We start from the raw sequence: 18,261 nt of genomic DNA on the forward strand, positions 1-18,261 counted from the left end.
AACGGTTGTTACTACTAATTAAGGTTTTTGTAGCTCAAACTAAAATCGTAGAATTTTTATGTTCTATCAAATTCGAATTAAATAGCAAATAAGTTGTTAATATTAAAAACTTTATAAAGCTAGCTAATATGGCTAACTACAACAAAGATATTCCTGCCGAAACACTCATGTACATATATGTATATAGTGCTCTCAAGATCAAATTTTACCCGACAAACAGCTGGCAAAAGCTCGCACTAATTGACGTGTAATAATCCAGAAAAATCTATTTTATCGATGCGGTTTGCGCGCACAGTTTACATGGTCCGGTTTAATTTGATCTTGAGTGCATAAGTGCATCCCTTTTTTACAGCATAGCCGATTACCAGTAGTCCAGTGTTGGAGTTAGTAAACACTGCTCTAAACTTTATTTGCAAAATTCGTTTTTTATTCTATTTTGTTTATTTAAATTTAAAAATTATTTGTACGAGTATAAAAGGATATTCTGGTCTAGACGCCTAAATTTGAGGCAATTTTCAAACCAAGATAAAACAAGTAAGGAAGGGCTAAGTTCGGGTGTCACCGAACATTTTATACTCTCGCATGATAAAGTGATAATCAAGATTTCATTATCCGCCATTTACATATTTTTTTATTTTGCTGTAAAATTAATCAGATTAGCAGTTCCTGAGATATGGTTTTTGGTCCATAAGTGGGCGACGCCACGCCCATTTTCAATTTAAAAAGAAAGCCTGGGTGCAGCTTCCTTCTGCCATTTCTTCCGTAAAATTTAATGTTTCTGACGTTTTTTTAACGCACTTTTAGTGATTTTCAACATAACCTTTGTATGGGAGGTGGGCGTGGTTATTATCTGATTTCTTCCATTTTTGAACTGTATATGGAAATGCCTGAAGGAAACGACTCTATAGAGTTTGGTTGACATAGCTATAGCAGTTTCTGAGATATGTACAACAAACTTAGTAGGGGGCGGGGCCACGGCCACTTTTCCAAAAAAATTTCGTCCAAATATGCCCCTTCCTAATGCGATCCTTTGTGCCAAATTTCACTTTAATGTCTTTATTTATGGCTTAGTTATGACACTTTATAGGTTTTCGGTTTTCGCCATTTGGTGGGCGTGGCAGTGGGCCGATTTTGCCCATCTTCGAACTTAACCTTCTTATGGAGCCAAGAAATACGTGTACCAAGTTTCATCATGATATGTCAGTTTTTACTCAAGTTACAGCTTGCACGGACGGACGGACAGACGGACGGACAGAGGGAGGGACAGACGGACGAACGGACAGACAGAAATCCGGATTTCAACTCTACTCGTCACCCTGATCAATTTGGTATATATAACCCTATATCTGACTCTTTTAGTTTAAGGACTTACAAACAACCGCTATGTGAACAAAACTATAATACTCTCTTTAGCAACTTTGTTGCGAGAGTATAAAAATTAAGAATATTTTTACTATTACCGGCTGGTGAAGTGGAGCGACATGATTTCAACTGTTGGACTAAACCCAAAAATTCGTCACTAGCAAATAAGTTGCCATCGGATTGATCTTTGACTAAGAAAAAAATCATAAAATGGTGTCAACTTATAAAAAAAAGGTTTTTACGCCTTTTCTTGATCCTTTCGAACTTTTTAAAAATACTTGAAATTAAAATTTTCCAAAAGCGGAGGCAGAAGCGAAAAGAAGATGTATAATAAAGATGTGTATCAAATTTCAAAGGAATCGGTTAAGTACAATTCGGAATATCAAGTAAACAACCTCAAAAAAAGGCGTTTCGAGAAAAACGCGTTCAAAGTTTTACGTTAACAAACGTTAACGGTCTAGTTGCTACGACACTAAAACGCCAAAACCTTCGGAAATAATTTGAATTTCGAAAAATCCTTTTAGGAAGATATTTTCGAATACCTAAACTAAAGAATTATGAAACAAAAATTTAGGTTTTTTCAAATTTCTAGACTAGAAGACCACACGAGTCAGATTAGCTTAGTAAAAAACATTGAGTTCAGTTTAGTTGATCAACAATTTAGTTATTAGCACAAAAGTAGAATCAAAGCCTCGCTGGTAAGACGCTATAATTCTTATTGTAGCTTCAAAACTCTTAGATATTGAAATGCTATTTCATTTTACTATTTAAATTGGCGATTGTGTTATTTAAAAGTCAAAAATTTTACTTAACAATCATTAACTATTTTTACGCAAAAGCTTTCAGAGAAGTTATATCGGAAAGCCAACACAATTTGGCTAGATGAGTTAGCGCCCCCCCCCTCAACACACGTTGAAAACTCCATAAACTCGTAGATTTTTCTCTAAACTATTATTGGTTGTAAGTAAATCTCATTTAATCTAATATTAAAATGCAATTATGAAAGTAAGTCAAATTCATATCCACCACAAAAATGCTTCCAAATACTTCCTTTTGCAATCAGAATTATTCCATTTTAATAACAATGCTCAAATTTGTTTATAGTTAGTACAAATTTACAAAACATAATTAATATAAAATCGTTGTCCAAACAAAAAAAAGCAAAAAAAACACAAGAAACTGCAAACTAATAAAGAGTTACAAAATTATATACATACATACTTGGAGTGTATGTAAGCCTAAGTGGAAAAGTAAATATATGTGCTTTTTACAATCAATCCTTAACGAAACGAAATTATTTTACAGTTATTTAAATAATTACATACATCGACTTTTGAGAATTAAAAACTCGCTACACTCTAGTCGCTTGGCAAGTTTCAAATAATAATATAAAAATTAAAAATCGCTATAAATTTCATTAGTAAGCAATACGATTACATAGCATACGAAGACATACCAAAGTACATAGTACACCACAAGCATATAATTACATAGAAATACTTGTAAAATATTATCATCAGACACTCATGTAGTTTAAACAATGTAGCTTAATTGATTATATAAATATTTATAGATACATCTCTTCGTTCAAAGTGTATTAATAGTCATTAGTAAGTGAGTAAGTGATTTTCATTTACAGTAATGCATTACAACTTCTATCAGCGCAAGAAAGGGCTGAACATATAGAGTTACTAAAAAAGCAAAAAAAAATATTGCAATTGAAATTGAAGAAATTTATGAATGAGAATAAATAAAACAAAATATGATTCTTTGAATAAAAACGCTTGTGAATTTATTTCGACGTTTTGAGTGTTGTGCTTTAGTTTTCGCTGCTGTTACACTTTACATGCCTCTTCGTTTACGTTTTCATTTTAATTTACAATTTATACTTCCTAACAAGCCTCCACCTTGGTGCAACTTCCCAAAGCAAAATAAACTAATTGACTATTTCAAAACTGAGAATTCGGCAGTATTTCCACTTCCTTAACAATATTTTCATTAAACATATTTTTTTAAATTAAAACTAAACCTTTCTACATAAAATAAATTAATGAATCAGGCACTGCAAACATCAAGAAGCCAAAAAATTATCTATATAAAATTGAAAGTTGTGATGGACTCCATTTCAAAAAATTATTACAAAAACAAAGCATTTCTTGCGCAGAAATACCTTTCTCGTTCCTTTTTTGATTTCGTGCGCCGCTGCTTGAATCGATATTGAACAATATTGCTATGAGCACAAGGCAGATCTATCGAAACTCTTCTAACTCCTAAACATTATTTGTTACAAGCGTTTTTAATCAAAGATTATCCAGTCGAGAATGTGACACATTTGTCCTATATTTGTAAATATTTAGAGCTTAATTAGTTTGCTCAAATTTTTTTTATTAATTTCAAATGCAATAATTTTCACCTACAGTTCAGTAGAAACAATTTGAGTTTTTTTAACGTTTTCTTTGTAAAGTAGTTATTTTGCACGAAAGTTAAATGAGACCATCACAATTTTCCATTTTATAACAAAAATATTAATCTCAATGAAATCGAGTTTGTTTCTTAAGTCTTTTGAATATGAGCGCAAGTAGAGTCGCTCAGTGGTTCGAGGCGAAAGTGTAGCAATCTATTGGGCATCGAGTAAATTAACTCCTTAATTCCCCACTGCCCCTCTACATTTCACTTCTCAATTACTATGCCTCCATGTGTGTATGTATTTGTATTCTTCACACAGCAGAAACGTCATTCTAACGCATCGGAGCAAATAGAAATGTTAATCGATGAAAAGTGTCGCATCCTAAACAAGACTGGCACTTCCAAGTCGAATGCTCTTCATCTTGCCAACTGGATGAAAGGTCAGCTGGACAAACAACAGGAGCAAGCGCGACTGGCAGCGCAGCGTTCACGCGAGAACATCAGTCATGAAGAGGAGCACTTACTCTATCCGGAGAATGATCAAGATGAGCGTATAACCTTTTGGACAAGGCAGCAGCTTGAGAAGCGCACCAAAGAACTAAATTTGGCCAAGGAAAATGGTAGTATGAAGGCCCGGCCGAATTTCGGCGGCAAACGTTTAAGTGGCGTGGAAGAGCTTAGCATGAGTGATGCCTACTCAGAGAACGTGAGTCAGTTGAGTCAATCTCACAGCACCACTTCTGGTAGTCAGGTAAGTCTCGTTTGACTTTTGCTAGTTCATCAAGTTCTTGCTTAGGTGTGCACATCATTGATGCTTTCATTTTTCATGCATATTACCTCAACTCATTGCCAGATCACCGTACGCTCTAGTCCCATTGTGCTTGATAAGCTAGCAGTCTGCCGTCATTGTCATAAGAATTGCCAACAAGCCGCTTTGGGTCTTCAACAGTCAATGTCACCCGCTATGTCCGCCTTACACGCGCAACGCTCGGCCATTGGCGCAATGATCGCCGAAGGTAGTGTAGGTGGTGGTAGTGGCAGCGGACTGGTGTGTACGTCACTGAAGGTTCAACATAGCCAGTCGTCACCCAATCGCTGCTGCAGACTCAATGGGAATGCTAGTCAGGCTGGCAGCTCCACTAGCATATCATCGAGTACTATCACGGGCGATCAGCCCAGCGAACACTCATCCAAGGTAGTGGCTAGCAGTAGTAAACGGGAGACCGGTGATACCGAAAGTGATGTGGCTCAATTAATAACTGACGATCTTTCGCAATCAGAGGCTACGGACGACAGCATCGGTGGAATACCCAGTAGCAGCAGCGGAGTCGCCGGTGTCGATGAAATACAACGCCGACTCACCGACAGCTTCAGTAAATTACGAATTCTAGACGAACGACGTGAGGCTAAAGGTTTGGATGTCAAGCCTGGACCACAGCCTATGCCTCGAATACAGGACCCACAACATATTCAACAGACGGTATTTATGAATGGATATTGTTTATCGAGCTCATCTAGCGGTGATAGAGACAATGAAAAGAAAGCAGCTGGCGACAAAAAACCACAACCACAGCCAAGAACATACCGAGTTACATTACAAACTGCTACGAAGGAAACAGCAAAGGAAGCCGCCGACAAACAGGTGAAAACCATTGTTACCATTACAGAAACAGCGCAAATAATCCGTACACAAGAGCAGGATCGAATGCAGGAGCAGGAAAGCGCGCATTTTGTGGATACGAGTCGCACTACAACGAAAAGCCCAAAGTCTCCACACATGCCTGTCATATTAAAATCTCCTAAGTCACCTGGCGCACCGGCCTCAGCGGCTCGGTTCATAGCATGCAATTGTCAATGCACACCCGCTGATTTTCAAAATACCACACTCAGTCCCGATGAGGTGGAACAGCAGACTTGCAAACTGATCGATTCACCAAAGCAGTCACCTCAAATGCCACGTCAACTGCAGTTGCAGGGGTCTGCGAATAGCATAATAACTGAAAAGACGCACAAGGTCTGCAAGTGCATTTGCGGTGACCAATCATTGGTTACAGCAAAGAATGAGCACTCATCATTCCCATTTAACGGTTTATCGGCGAGACAATTTGATATAAAACTCACACCCACTACTCCGCTGCCAACACCAACGTCTACATCAGCACCAGCACGCCCGTCCGCCTCCATGCCCACCAGCAACTTCGTGCCCACTATCGCTGTTGTACCACCCACGCCTGAGGCGTTGCTTACAATGACCTCGACGAATGTTTGGGATAATAGCGGAACAAATTTAACAACTAGCACAACAACTCAGCTGCAGCTGAACAACACACCCGGCCAGGCGGTTATTGAAAATATTCCAGAGGACTCTTGCGATGAATCGCCCCTAGACGAAGAACCGCCCTATCGTCCGATGAATAATGCCCTACGGCGCTACGGCACTATGTCCAGCCTGGAGAAACTGCCCTCAGATGATCGGATGGACGGCGACTTAGACGAATTAGAAAATGATGATGATAAAAGCGAAGTGCCTGGCGATACTGAAGAAGATGATGATGATCTGGATGATAAAGCACGTGCCGATACGGTAGACAATATGTGTGAAACCAGCAAGTCTAGCGTATACAGCAACGAAGTGGTGGCTGGCGGTTCATGTGTACTAGTGGGTGGTGTCTGGACAAGTCGAGCAAGCGGACTGGTGGGCGGCAACAAAATGTCGTTTTTCGAGGAATCACGAGCATTTATCGATAAATATTTAGGAAGGTGGAATCAAGAACAAACGACTTCCTCACCTGCTGCCACTACTTCCGAAACAGACGAACAAGTCGACGAATGCACCTCGGGTGCCACATCGGGCGAGGAAGTGTGGGGAACACCAACAAGTGGTGGAGACAATGACGATATGCATCTAGTAAACTCGGAAAATACATACTCAGTAAGAAAGTAAAAACAAGTGGGTGAAGCATATTCTAATACTACTTTCCACTATTTCTCATTTTTAGTCGCCTACCAAGTCAAGCAATTCACTAAATGATGACGACGATACCGAGCTAATGATGGACGAACTACTTATGGCGCCACCAATGACTGCAAGCACCATTCGAGGACTATTGCCACGGTAAGTTCTAACGCGTAATTTATGCTTTCAATTAGTTGCAGATATACTGTATTAAAAAGATGGACTTATATACATAGATAATAAATTTATTTGCTATAAGGGTTTATTCATAATATTTGTGTAGTTTCATTAGTGCTACTCGTACTGTGGATATAAATCGGATTTGAAAGTAAATAAAAAGTATTGTATTCAAGACACGCATCAAATACTTTTTTATTCTTACATGTAAACGTATAAAACTAAAAAAAAAAAAAAGTAACGTAACAAATAGTTGGGATATAGTCACACCTTAATTTTTGCGATATTTAGGTTCAACTAGAACATATATGTATGTATATTATGTATAAATGTTTGGAAAAAAAATGTCAGCCGGATTTCAAATATAGCTCATATTCGGTGTAGAGATACGAGTACAATATCATTTGATATAGATTTTTATAACAATTGCATTATTTAAATACAATTAGAAGTTTACTCTTAGTATATCAGAATGATCACTAGTTTGTAAATCTCATTGTAATCTCTGTTATAATTTACTTCATCAAATCATTTGAAATTCATCATTTAAAAATCAAACAAAAATTCCATTCATCAATGCTGTAGACGTCGCTTAGAGCCACTTTTTGAGGAGGAGACTGAGAGCGATGAAGAAAAGACCCAGCAGGAAAGTGAAGATGTTAAAAAGGTGGGTCAGCTTTTTGCGTTTGCATGTATAGTTTCAATATAGAAATCAAGAAGTTGTATCAATTTTCTTATATGTATATGTAAATATTGTGCGTTTTGTTGAATCACAAGCTCACAGCTTCAAATATTTCCGAACATTTTGTAATTTATATTTAGTAGTGAACTAATAACAGTTATCGACATTTACTATTAATTGCCGTTAGAAATATTTTATTTATTTTTTATATTGTATAATCGAATCACGTTTTATCGTATGTCTTGTTCGCTTTTATTCGATTCTTATATTCTTTTCTTCATTACATCTATTTCTTTTCATACTACATCAACTTCATGCTTTCTGTTGCCCATTGGTGTATGCACTCATGTTGCCATTTGCCATTTTATCATTGCGCCACTACTCAATATCTTTATGTATGTATGAACGTATGTATGTGTATGTGTTTTGGTCTTCTAGAAAGTCGTAGTGCGGCTAGTGAAGCTCTAGCACAACTTGCAACATTGTCAATTCATACAAATCAAGAAATGACAATTGCTCTACGCCAATTTTACAAATACAAAATACAAATTAATTGCTTATAACAACAACTATAAATCCATCAAATTACATGCTCATAAACAAAAAGTTACAACAAACAACAGCAACCATTATTACCTTCTACTAACAATCAAAAAATAGACAAAACACAAAAACTCTTCTTGGAATGTGTTTGGGCATAGTATAGTACATAAACCTTAACGGACAGCTAACTCCAAAAGTGTTAGGAATTAAAAATCTTTCAATTTGCTGACACCAGTACGTGTATTAAAGAAATACAAACAGACAATCCAAAATAGTAACATTCGCTGACATATTGTTTATGTTAAACATTCATCGAAAATTCCGTGGAAACTAATCACTAATTCCCACACTATCATCGTCATTCCATTGGCGGTCTTTGCGAGTCGCAATAACACTCGTCCACCAACAGTCCACGACTCTCCAGAACCAACTACACACCCACCAACCACAACAAACTTATAGTACGCTATAAACCAGAATTGATTAGTTGAATTCTATTCCCAACAATTGGTAGGGGGAAACAACGACAAATGGCCACTATTTAAAGGATTCAGCTGGAAGCTCAAGCGACGAGGATCTCTCGATCGAGAAGAGCTACGAATTGGAGCTGGAGGAGGAGAACGTGAACCCAACGCCATACGCCCCGAAGGCACAACATATACATGGTCATATTCCACCGCCGACGTCAATTCCGACGAGCTGGGAGCAGGCGTTCGCGCAATCCCAACTTCCTCTTATGGCCAGCAAGGTAGCTCTGCCAGTCGGTGTTCTGAAGGCCTCATCTTGCGAGTACCTACTCGAACAGCGTACAATGGTCCCACTGCGTACAACCAGCATTACCAGCAGTCCACCAACAGTGAGAGCCAATTCGGCAACACCAATGAAAGCAACAACTCTGCCATCGGCGAAAGTAGAAGTGGAATTGGGGGCGGCGTCACAGCAGACTGTCACGATGGAAGTGGAGATGAAAGCGACGATGAGGAGTACTACTACTATGATGATGACGACGACGCGGACGATCAAGACGCCACCGTCGCCACGGAATCAACCTCCTTCATCGATTTCTACAACAATCAACAGCGCGAGCGCCAGTACCGTGAAAAGCAGTTGCAACAACGGCAGTGGGAGTACCCAAACTACATCCACAACAACTGTACGACCGGCGAAATTCGTACCACCGCCACCTCCACCGCGCCGACTATTACTAACACAAACAAATTTGCAGACAAGTGGCATGGACATGCCGAAGGCGGTAAGCACTGATTCAACCAACTTCACACTATAGTTTCATAGAAAACCGTAAATGTATGTTTCTTTTCAACAGCCAGTACCACCTCAACGAAGTTCTGGCGCTTCTGCTGACGTTGGCTACTCAGCGGATGTAAGCACCGCCGGCGAAAGTACAAATGCAACGCGCGCAGCCGCTATGCCTATCACAAAAGTAGCACCGTCGGCAGCGATGGGGAAGGGGACAGCGAACCAGAAAGCAGCCGGTGGCAATCTGCGTTCTGCTGTCGCCGCAGCCGTTGTACCAAAGCGGGTGTCTTCAACGATAATAGAGACATCACTGCTGGGATCAGGCACCAGCAAGGCAGCCTCCACATTATCAACAACAGTTTCGAAGACGACGAAGGAGTCATTGCAGGAGGAGCGACAACAACAAACGCATCCGTTCCAGAAAATCCCAACCGAAGTAGTGACGAAATCAACGGTAACACAATGCGGCAACGAAAGTTCAAAATCGGACGTTGTCCCAGCGCCCATTGGTTCGGGCTTAAGTCCGCGTCTAGAAATGCGATTGGCACTCAATCACGACATTCTCGGCGACGAAGACTTAATTTGTTACGATCCTGGTCCGGATCTAACAAGAATATTGGGGTACAGAAAAAACATTTATTGATTGTAAAGTTAGAATAATTTTTAATAATATTTCTCTTTAGGCACGACCTATCCACATTTCAGCGACGGACGGGTCGCGATTTATTGAGTCGTTCAGCAACGAATCGCGTTCAGCCAAAAGAGGCTGTCATATCGTTCTCTCAACAGCGAAACTCGAAGATGGACACTCCGACTGTGAACCGACGTCCACGTCCGACTTACGGCAACGTCAGCACTTCTCTAACGACAGGTTTGGTTGGTGGCGCACGCGTCGGCGGCGCTCCACAACCCCTGCTTCCAAATCGAAATACATGGAGCAATTCTGTATCTGCGGATCAGAACAGCGGCGTCTACGCAAGAGGCGACGAAAACAGCAAAAACTACAATTACAGCAGCGACGAGAGCAAATTAAGCGATCTCGAAATCTTAGCGAGACGCGAGAAGACATATTGCATGTCTCAATTGAAGAGTGGCTCACGAGTCAAGACGAAGACGACGGCGACGGCTACAACAACCACAATGGCAATGGAAACAATGGCGGTGGCGATGAACAGAGATTCCTTGACAAGTCCTCAAGCGACGAGGAAGAGTACTTCTTCGATGGGCATGGAGATTGAATCTGCTAATGTGCGATCACGTAAGATCGGGCGTGATGAGAGTGCGTTGATTGAAGCGGGCAAAGGATCTCGACTGTAAGTAGTAAGCCCACAATAGTGTAGATTTTGAGAACGCTACTGAATGAGTATACATTTCCTCTTTAGAATTAACTTCATAAAACGACGCAACTCGGAAAGCCCGACTTCTCCGAACTGTTCTCAGAGCTCACTAAGTGAATCTAACGCAAGTGGTACACCAGTCCATCGTCTCGCGGTACAAATGTCACCACGAAAAGATAATGTAAAACAAACCCTATGGTAAAAAATTTCCTTTAAAATAATTGTTCTATTTTCCATTGTAGGATAAACCTTCGCTAAATCGCCGTCTATGGAAGCAGATCACTAAACGACGGCGTGCCAATTCTGTCTCGGAAGTAGTTGCCAGCTAATTTTACACACATATGTCGTCGTGGGTGATGAACGCAAGAGCTATTCGCACGATTCCACCGCTACACGTCCCGGGCTAAATATATGCTATTTCTCTAGTGGTAGATACCTTTTCCAAAGCGACCTCTATAGACTTAAAAAAAAAAAGCGAAATAATCGAGAAAGCAAAGTATTGGAATATTTTTTGTAGAACGTAAGCGTAGTTGTTGTTGTAATTCCGTAGGAAAGGTTAATTCTGGCGAGGAACTGCTTTAGTTTAAACAAGTTGACTTATCGAAAAAATAGTGGTACAATGTTCGGATATTTGTAGAGTATTAAGCGTATTTTGATAGATTTGTAAGCTTCAGAAATGGAGTTAGCGAAGACAGAGCATAAGCAAGCGATCGGTAACGTAAACATATTATACAGATATGACCAATTAAATCGGCGTTAGGAAAATTTTAAATTCGGAATATTTTATTAAGCAAAGCACAGGTTATTTTCGGTGCACTTAACAATAAATCTCGGGTGTGTGAGTGCGTGTAAATCCGACAAGTTGTACATGCGGTTTTAGGTATTTTTTAATAAAGTTTGGGCGTTCTACTTACATATATACGATTATGCACGTAGAAAACAAATAAACAGTAGATATGTAACTTTGTCCAATTTAATGCAAATCGGTCCATTTATTTGCGCTTCTTGTGCAGTGATAACACGCTTGTCCATAATTTATTGCACATGCACATACGTCACTAAAAGACTCAGCAACTTCCTGCCACTGAAGGTTTAAATAAAGACGAAAGTAGTAAACGAAAGTTTACATATAAACGGAAACTTACAGATAAGATAATTTAACTTAATCTCATATAACATTTTATGCTGTTTACTGATTTTTGGCCTTAGGCGCTGTGAAGCAAACTTTGGTTGGAATATTCATGAAAATAGTAATGTCATCTACTTCGGTAATAAAGTATTTGCAATAATTTGTAGTTGAGGCTTTTTATGCAGTTTAGGGTTTTCATTGAGCTTTCATAAGTTTGCAGAATGCCAGCAGTGTAATGAAAATAGAAAAATTGTCACAGTCAGCTTCGATAATTAAACAATTAGGAAAGGGTCTTTAATAACTTTAAGCTAATAGTTTTCGCACCTTTCCGGTGAACACGGCGGCTTAATACGGTATTATTAGCTACACGCCAAGTTGTGGAAAGATCAAAGAAGCTGATCAAACATGACATTTTATTATTAATGATATTCGAATGCAATTGAAACACATTACAAATTTAAATTACTTTAATTAATAAATGCAGAGAAGTACTCGGACGTTCATGCGAATTTTTAAATTAAAACAAAAAAGAAAATTAACAAAAACTCAAGTTTAAGCTTTAATGAAAAAATCAGTAAAAACAAAATATTTCAAATTTATTAGGTATTTTGAATACATAACTGCATTGATATTGAATTAATTCAAATTTTACGGTATTTGAAATTAAAAAGAGTCCACGAATGAAAAAACTAAAAACATAGCTATAAAAACAGTACAACTGTTTATTATGAATAAATAACTATAGAGGTAAGAGAAGAATAATCCATAAAAATATTTAAGAGAAAATCATATTGCTGTAATCAAAATGGATATTTTTTTTATTAGAAAACTTCGGTAATGATAATATTTGCAAGCAATTCTTTAACATTGTGAAATTTTTAAATCATTCCTTAATTGGAAGCACTTAAATTCTTTACAGAATAGATGTTATGTAGCAAGTTGGTGGAGAGTTTTTGCTATTTTTACTGTTTAGCACTTTGTTCGTGTGAGTGTCTTTAGTAAATTTATGATCAAGTATAATATTTCGCAATATATAAGATTAACATACATATGTATCTAATGAAAATTTTACTTTATTAATATATTAATAATTATTGAATATGTATACATATTTAATAATCAAACAAGCAAAAATAAAGTGTAACTAATTGAAGAAAAAATCAGTTCGATTTAAGCTTTGTTTGCACTTCAATTAAGCAACAGACATATAACAAAAACTGTGCAACGTACTCGTAAATGCAGCGCTTCCAATGAACTCTTGTTCTCTCCCTTCCAATGAGTGCTCTCTAAGAAGTAGAGAAATGTCAAAAAGCTGACAAGCAACCAAAACACAAACACCTGTCTCTTAGCTGCAACGCAGTTATGTGGGATACATATATACGTATGTATGCACAACCAAGCATGACTTACCAATCTAAACACGCACACAAGCATTAGTGCAGGCATCAATGAATTTACTGACAAGGTCATGTTTATGCAAAATTCTTATCGGTACAGTTTACTGACTGCACCCAGCTGCTGGAGTAAAAATATTGAGCGGAATGGAACGGCAACAAAAATTATTTGTTTTACTTTCACAATAATATTGGGTAATCGAAAAAGTCTTTTCGTATTTTGTCAATAGATGTCGTTGCAGTCGTATATCTCCTGCGCTACCAATCACGTGCTGTCATACCATATAGTGTTCGAAAGGTGAGATTTTAAGCTTCATTTAACCAAAACAAAAATTCGGGGTAGTTGAAAAAAAGGCAAAGCTGTTCAAAAATGAGTGAAAATAATTAAGAAATTCGCTATATTTCGAAATTTTTATATAAAACAGGGAACAATGCCACGCAAGCGACCAATGAAATTTGTGAAGTTTATGGAGATGATGCTGTAAGAATACCCAATATACATATGTATGAAAGATTGAAACAATGGCTGATATTTTGAATTGATGCAGTCGCATCCAGCTGATATACAAAGCAAGTCATAATTCCCATAAATACTCAAATATCTGCTTAACGTCTGCGACTGTATGCAAACGCATACTAACAGCTGTTTACATTCGTCTCTCTGTAGAAAAGCGTAAGCTGAATATTTCCAGCCAAAAGAGACTAAACAGAGAAACGAGTTTCGTTTAAGAGAGTGACTTCATTTACAAGCACTACAAAGTTGAGCGTGATCACTGAACAGCTGTTTCAACACACACATACTACTACTACACTCGGAAAGCAGCTTGTAATTAGACTGCACGTTCGGCACTTCTAGTTGAAAGCTCAGCAACTGAACTCCCCAAAAGCACTGCTCTTGTCCTATGATCAGCACGGCGTTCATATTACGAGCAGCAAGTCGTAGTTGGGTTTTCGAACGGATTTCAGTTTTCGAACGAGTGTCACGTTATACGGTTGGTAGGCTATGTTGTCTGACATTGTACGCTTTCTTGGTCACAGTGTTTACTACGTTCAACAAGAAAAGCAGTAGCAGTATAGGCAATCGTTAAGCAATTTATGCAACAAACGCGATCGTATGCGGTCAAATCTGTTTTTATTCAACCGATCTTTGGTGGATGGACACTTGAAGCTGAAAAAGTGTGTGTAAAATATTGTTACAATAGCAAGCTTTGCCTTTACAAAATTTACTCCGTGCTTTTTCTACATGCGAAATCGACATTTGTTTAAACATTCAAATCACCATAAACCCACTTCAGGTTTAATCACAAGTGCAGCTGCGATTATGTGAAAATGTGAAATCAAATGAAAGATACAAATTTAAGCCAAATATAAATTGAGACAAGTGTGAAAGGCAAAGAAATATGGTGCAAATCAGCAAACGGAATTCTTTTGGGCTACGCTTGCGGGCGCCAACGGACGCGGGACGACAATTTGTATGAGTGAATTTGCTAAATTTGCTTTTGCTAAATTCGCACTGGTCTACTTCTGTGATTTATGTGCAGCATTTTGCTTCAATCTCTGCAATCAAAGGCAAAAAATAAAAATGAGAATTGCAAAATATGTAAACACTTCGGATTCGGTTGCGAAAGTTAAAAATGTGCATAGTTAAATCATATACCTGAACTTGGAAACTTCATTTCAGGCGTTAATAGCTAATTAAACTGACCGAAAAAAGGCAGTACAAGCCGCATTTTAAACAACAATTCAATTTATTTTAATTTTTCTTTTTATTTATTCATTTGTTTTTGTTATTCTTGTAGTGTACAAAATTATAATACTTTTACTTAAAAAGCAATTATTTTTAGCGTATACGTTGCTTTTTATGGCGAAAACGTCAGCAAGAATTGCTAAACACACAAACTGACTGACGTTGTGCTGATAAACAGTATGCGCTAAAAATACGAGTATATTTCCACTTTACTCAGACACCGTAAATAACAACTGCGGTGCATACGATTTGTAAAAGGGTGTATAGGTTTCTATAGTATAGTGCTTTGTAATTCATGCGGTTATAATATCACTGAAGTCCAAACGACTTTATAATAAAAAATCTAATTAATTTCAGTGAAAAAGTATCACAACTAAATCAAACAGCAAATTAACTGCAAATAATTAGTTTGCAATTTTAAAGTTGTTTCAGCAATAGTCAGTTGAATAAGTGGACAGACTGTCATCCAGTCATTCAGCGAATCGTTCAGTTTTGTGCGGAAAATTGCAATTGGATACTTTTCCCTTTTTCGCGTTATTTTTCACTTTAGTATCTGCATCATTTTACAGTATGTGTAAGTGTATATAAGTATATGTACATATATGCATATGTATACATAAGTGCATTTATGTAAGCGCTGACGACAACCGAGTGAAATTCGCATCGTATTACTGAGTGGCTTTGGAGGCAGACGCGCTGCCATGCAACCACACCTGTCAGCTGACTAAAAGCAGAAACACTAATTACAGCAGGAAATATAGTTTTAACTTCACCTAATTTGGGATATACTGCCCAGCAGTATTGCGGACAACTTGTCGAAAGCGCGCATTTTAAACGTTTGGATGTTCGGTGAGTATGCTTAAAAATGGAAAATACTCGTAGTAGGTTCAAACTCATCGGAAACGCAAGATAAAATAACAAACATTAAGCGAAAAATGTTTTAAGGGCGATCTGAGATCATGAAAAGGGAAGTGGAGGGGTGTGTTTAAATTTTGAAGGGTTAAAAACGGTATATTTCGATTTGCAGCAAAACTACGACTGCTATAAAAAAAGTTACATGCCATTTTCGTGGCACAATTTTACTTTCACAATTTCATCATGGAGCAATACAATTTATGTAAAAACGCAATTCCCTCTCTCATGACAAAGCAGAAGCACAACTTCCTGTGACACAAGGACTGTTTAGCTGGATTTTATCGCAATTTAAATTTAGCATCGCTAATGTTGCATTTAATCATGGCAACAACAAAACGCATACCAATTATACCAATTGGAAGTAACTAGACGAACATATGTACATATATATTTATATATAAAATGGGTATACAAGATAGCAACAACACAAAATCACTTGAAACTCAAGTAAAGCGCCGTAATTAGTAGTGGGGTGGTGGCAAGGGAAGCTGTAGTAGCGTGTCAGTAGTGAATGCTCAAAATTGTAGATGCTTTTAGCGCACTTTATCCCCTCAACTGCTCCCCGATAGCAGCTACTTTGGATTGGACTGTTGGATTTTGCGCAGCTGCCGTTTGCTTTTCCACATGCTCCGCTTCCAAACAGGCAACTCTAATTCATATCATTATGTGAATTTTATGTCACACGTGACAGCAAGGCTGTCGGCAAGACAGGCAGACAGCGCAATAGGCGCACGGCCGCACATACAAGCCACCAGAGGGTTGCGCGAAAATGTGTTGTCTACAAAGACGTTCAGACAGTGATATGTATTGTTTGAGAAAAAAGCTGCGCAATTTCCTTTGTACACAACGAAAGCTCCGTTTTCTAAGTTCTGTTGCCACACGAACTTAATTTATTGCGAGCTGTCAATCGCCACACAAAATACGCGCGCATTACTTTAAAGTCTGCCTGTATTACAGCATTTGTATGCGTATGTATGCATAGCCCTGAGTATGACAAAAGCTGAACAGCTGTACTCGAAGATACTTTAAGCTCGGCAGGATGTATTTAGGGGTTCTTCGCTGCGTCTTGTTTTTATTATACCTGCTTAGAAATAACCGATTTTTAACTTTGTGTGTACATAATAATTTTGGTGTGAGTTCCAAAAAAGCAGTGAAACGAAAATGTATGAGGAAAGAGAAATTTCTACTTATTCAAAGGTTTACTTCACGATTGGGTGTGTTCAAGATTTTTTCTTAGATTACAAACTTTCCTGTTACCGAAAAAACGGACTATAATTGTGCGACTTGCTCTACTGCAATCAACGAAAAATGTTGGGTGCCACATAAACTTGACAAACACCCGAAATGTACACATGCGCAAATACAGCATTGCATTTATCAGCGATAAACAACAGAGCTTTTGCAGAGGCAGAGACAACAGGCGCCGTTAACTTTGTTGGTGCAGCTGAAAACGATGCATATTGGTAATGTGTTAGTGGCGACTTAAACCTGCTGCCTAGTCACAACCCGCAGTGTCGGAGCATGTCGGAGCATGCCGGACCTGATATTGCACCATGTTGCACGGGCATACCGTTGGTCAACTGCTGCGGCTTTAACGCGAATGAATATAAAGCAAGCACCAAAAAAAATAAATTCGTGATGTATTCGCAAATGAAACTCAGCGCACAAAGGAATTAATGCATTGTTACACTATTACGGTTTCTACCGAAACTTTTTGCTCTAGGCTTTACTTCGTCTTGTCAATATATTTTTTTTTGCGGTGGCAATTGCCTTGAAAAGCGCTGGCTACCTCAACGTGTTGCTACTGCAACCGTCAAATATATACATACTTGCACAAGCCAATGTATGCTTGCGTTGGCTATTTCAGCGAGGAATTTCTGCTGGTTTTGCATTCTCAAATCTTTCAATTTTGCACATTCTTTCAGCAGCCTCACAGCAGCCGCCTAAACAGTTAAACTCAAAATACAATGCTGCGGTCCGTAACTTGTTTACCGTTTTATTCTGAATTCAATGAGCCAGCAACTTTAGAAGTTCCATAAAAAAAAGCACACACACACACATGTTGAACTATATGCAAGTGTGTAAACATGTTTATGCAAAACAACGTGAACCAGCAAATGAATGGACAGCACAGACAAGGTCTATAAAAATGCAGCTAGTCACCGTGCTGCCAAGTTGCCAGACCGTCGCAGCTCCCACCGGACCGTTCGGTCTGCAGCGCCCAGCTGGCTACCTGGTCGCTCAAGCTGCTATTATTGCACTGCCGCTGCGGTATTTTGCTAAGCGCAACCATTAAGCGTTAATTGATTTGAGGTGCTTAACCAACAGCTTTCTTATTTTTTCGCATTAGAAATAT

At 38.4% G+C, this 18,261-nt stretch overlaps 2 protein-coding genes across 8 annotated transcripts in view; both read left to right on the forward strand.

Annotated features, from left to right (window-relative positions):
- Positions 1-12,600, forward strand: part of LOC120774869 (serine-rich adhesin for platelets-like) — a 37,075-nt gene extending 24,475 nt beyond the window's left edge. For 3 of the 6 annotated variants that reach the window (XM_040104702.1, XM_040104705.1, XM_040104703.1), the window contains exons 7-15: positions 4,088-4,519; positions 4,622-6,700; positions 6,768-6,883; positions 7,487-7,568; positions 8,641-9,378; positions 9,451-10,004; positions 10,067-10,696; positions 10,766-10,901; positions 10,963-11,055. In XM_040104702.1, coding sequence (XP_039960636.1) covers positions 4,088-4,519; positions 4,622-6,700; positions 6,768-6,883; positions 7,487-7,568; positions 8,641-9,378; positions 9,451-10,004; positions 10,067-10,696; positions 10,766-10,901; positions 10,963-11,049 — 4,854 coding nt within the window. In that variant the 3' untranslated portion in view covers positions 11,050-11,055. Of the gene's footprint in view, positions 1-4,087; positions 4,520-4,621; positions 6,701-6,767; positions 6,884-7,486; positions 7,573-8,640; positions 9,379-9,450; positions 10,005-10,066; positions 10,697-10,765; positions 10,902-10,962 lie in introns of those variants that run through there. The other 3 variants (XM_040104700.1, XM_040104701.1, XM_040104706.1) reach the window with 3 other exon arrangements.
- A 1,621-nt stretch (positions 12,601-14,221) lies between these two features.
- LOC120774871 (mucin-17) overlaps positions 14,222-18,261 on the forward strand; it is a 45,411-nt gene continuing 41,371 nt past the window's right edge. The window contains exons 1-2 of one of the 2 annotated variants that reach the window (XM_040104712.1): positions 14,222-14,419; positions 15,348-15,839. The gene's annotated coding sequence lies outside the window, so the exon portion shown is untranslated. Of the gene's footprint in view, positions 14,420-15,107; positions 15,840-18,261 lie in introns of those variants that run through there. The other variant, XM_040104713.1, reaches the window with a different exon arrangement.

The sequence above is a fragment of the Bactrocera tryoni genome, chromosome 4, assembly GCF_016617805.1.
Source record: "Bactrocera tryoni isolate S06 chromosome 4, CSIRO_BtryS06_freeze2, whole genome shotgun sequence".
Classification (NCBI taxonomy): Eukaryota; Metazoa; Arthropoda; class Insecta; order Diptera; family Tephritidae; genus Bactrocera; species Bactrocera tryoni.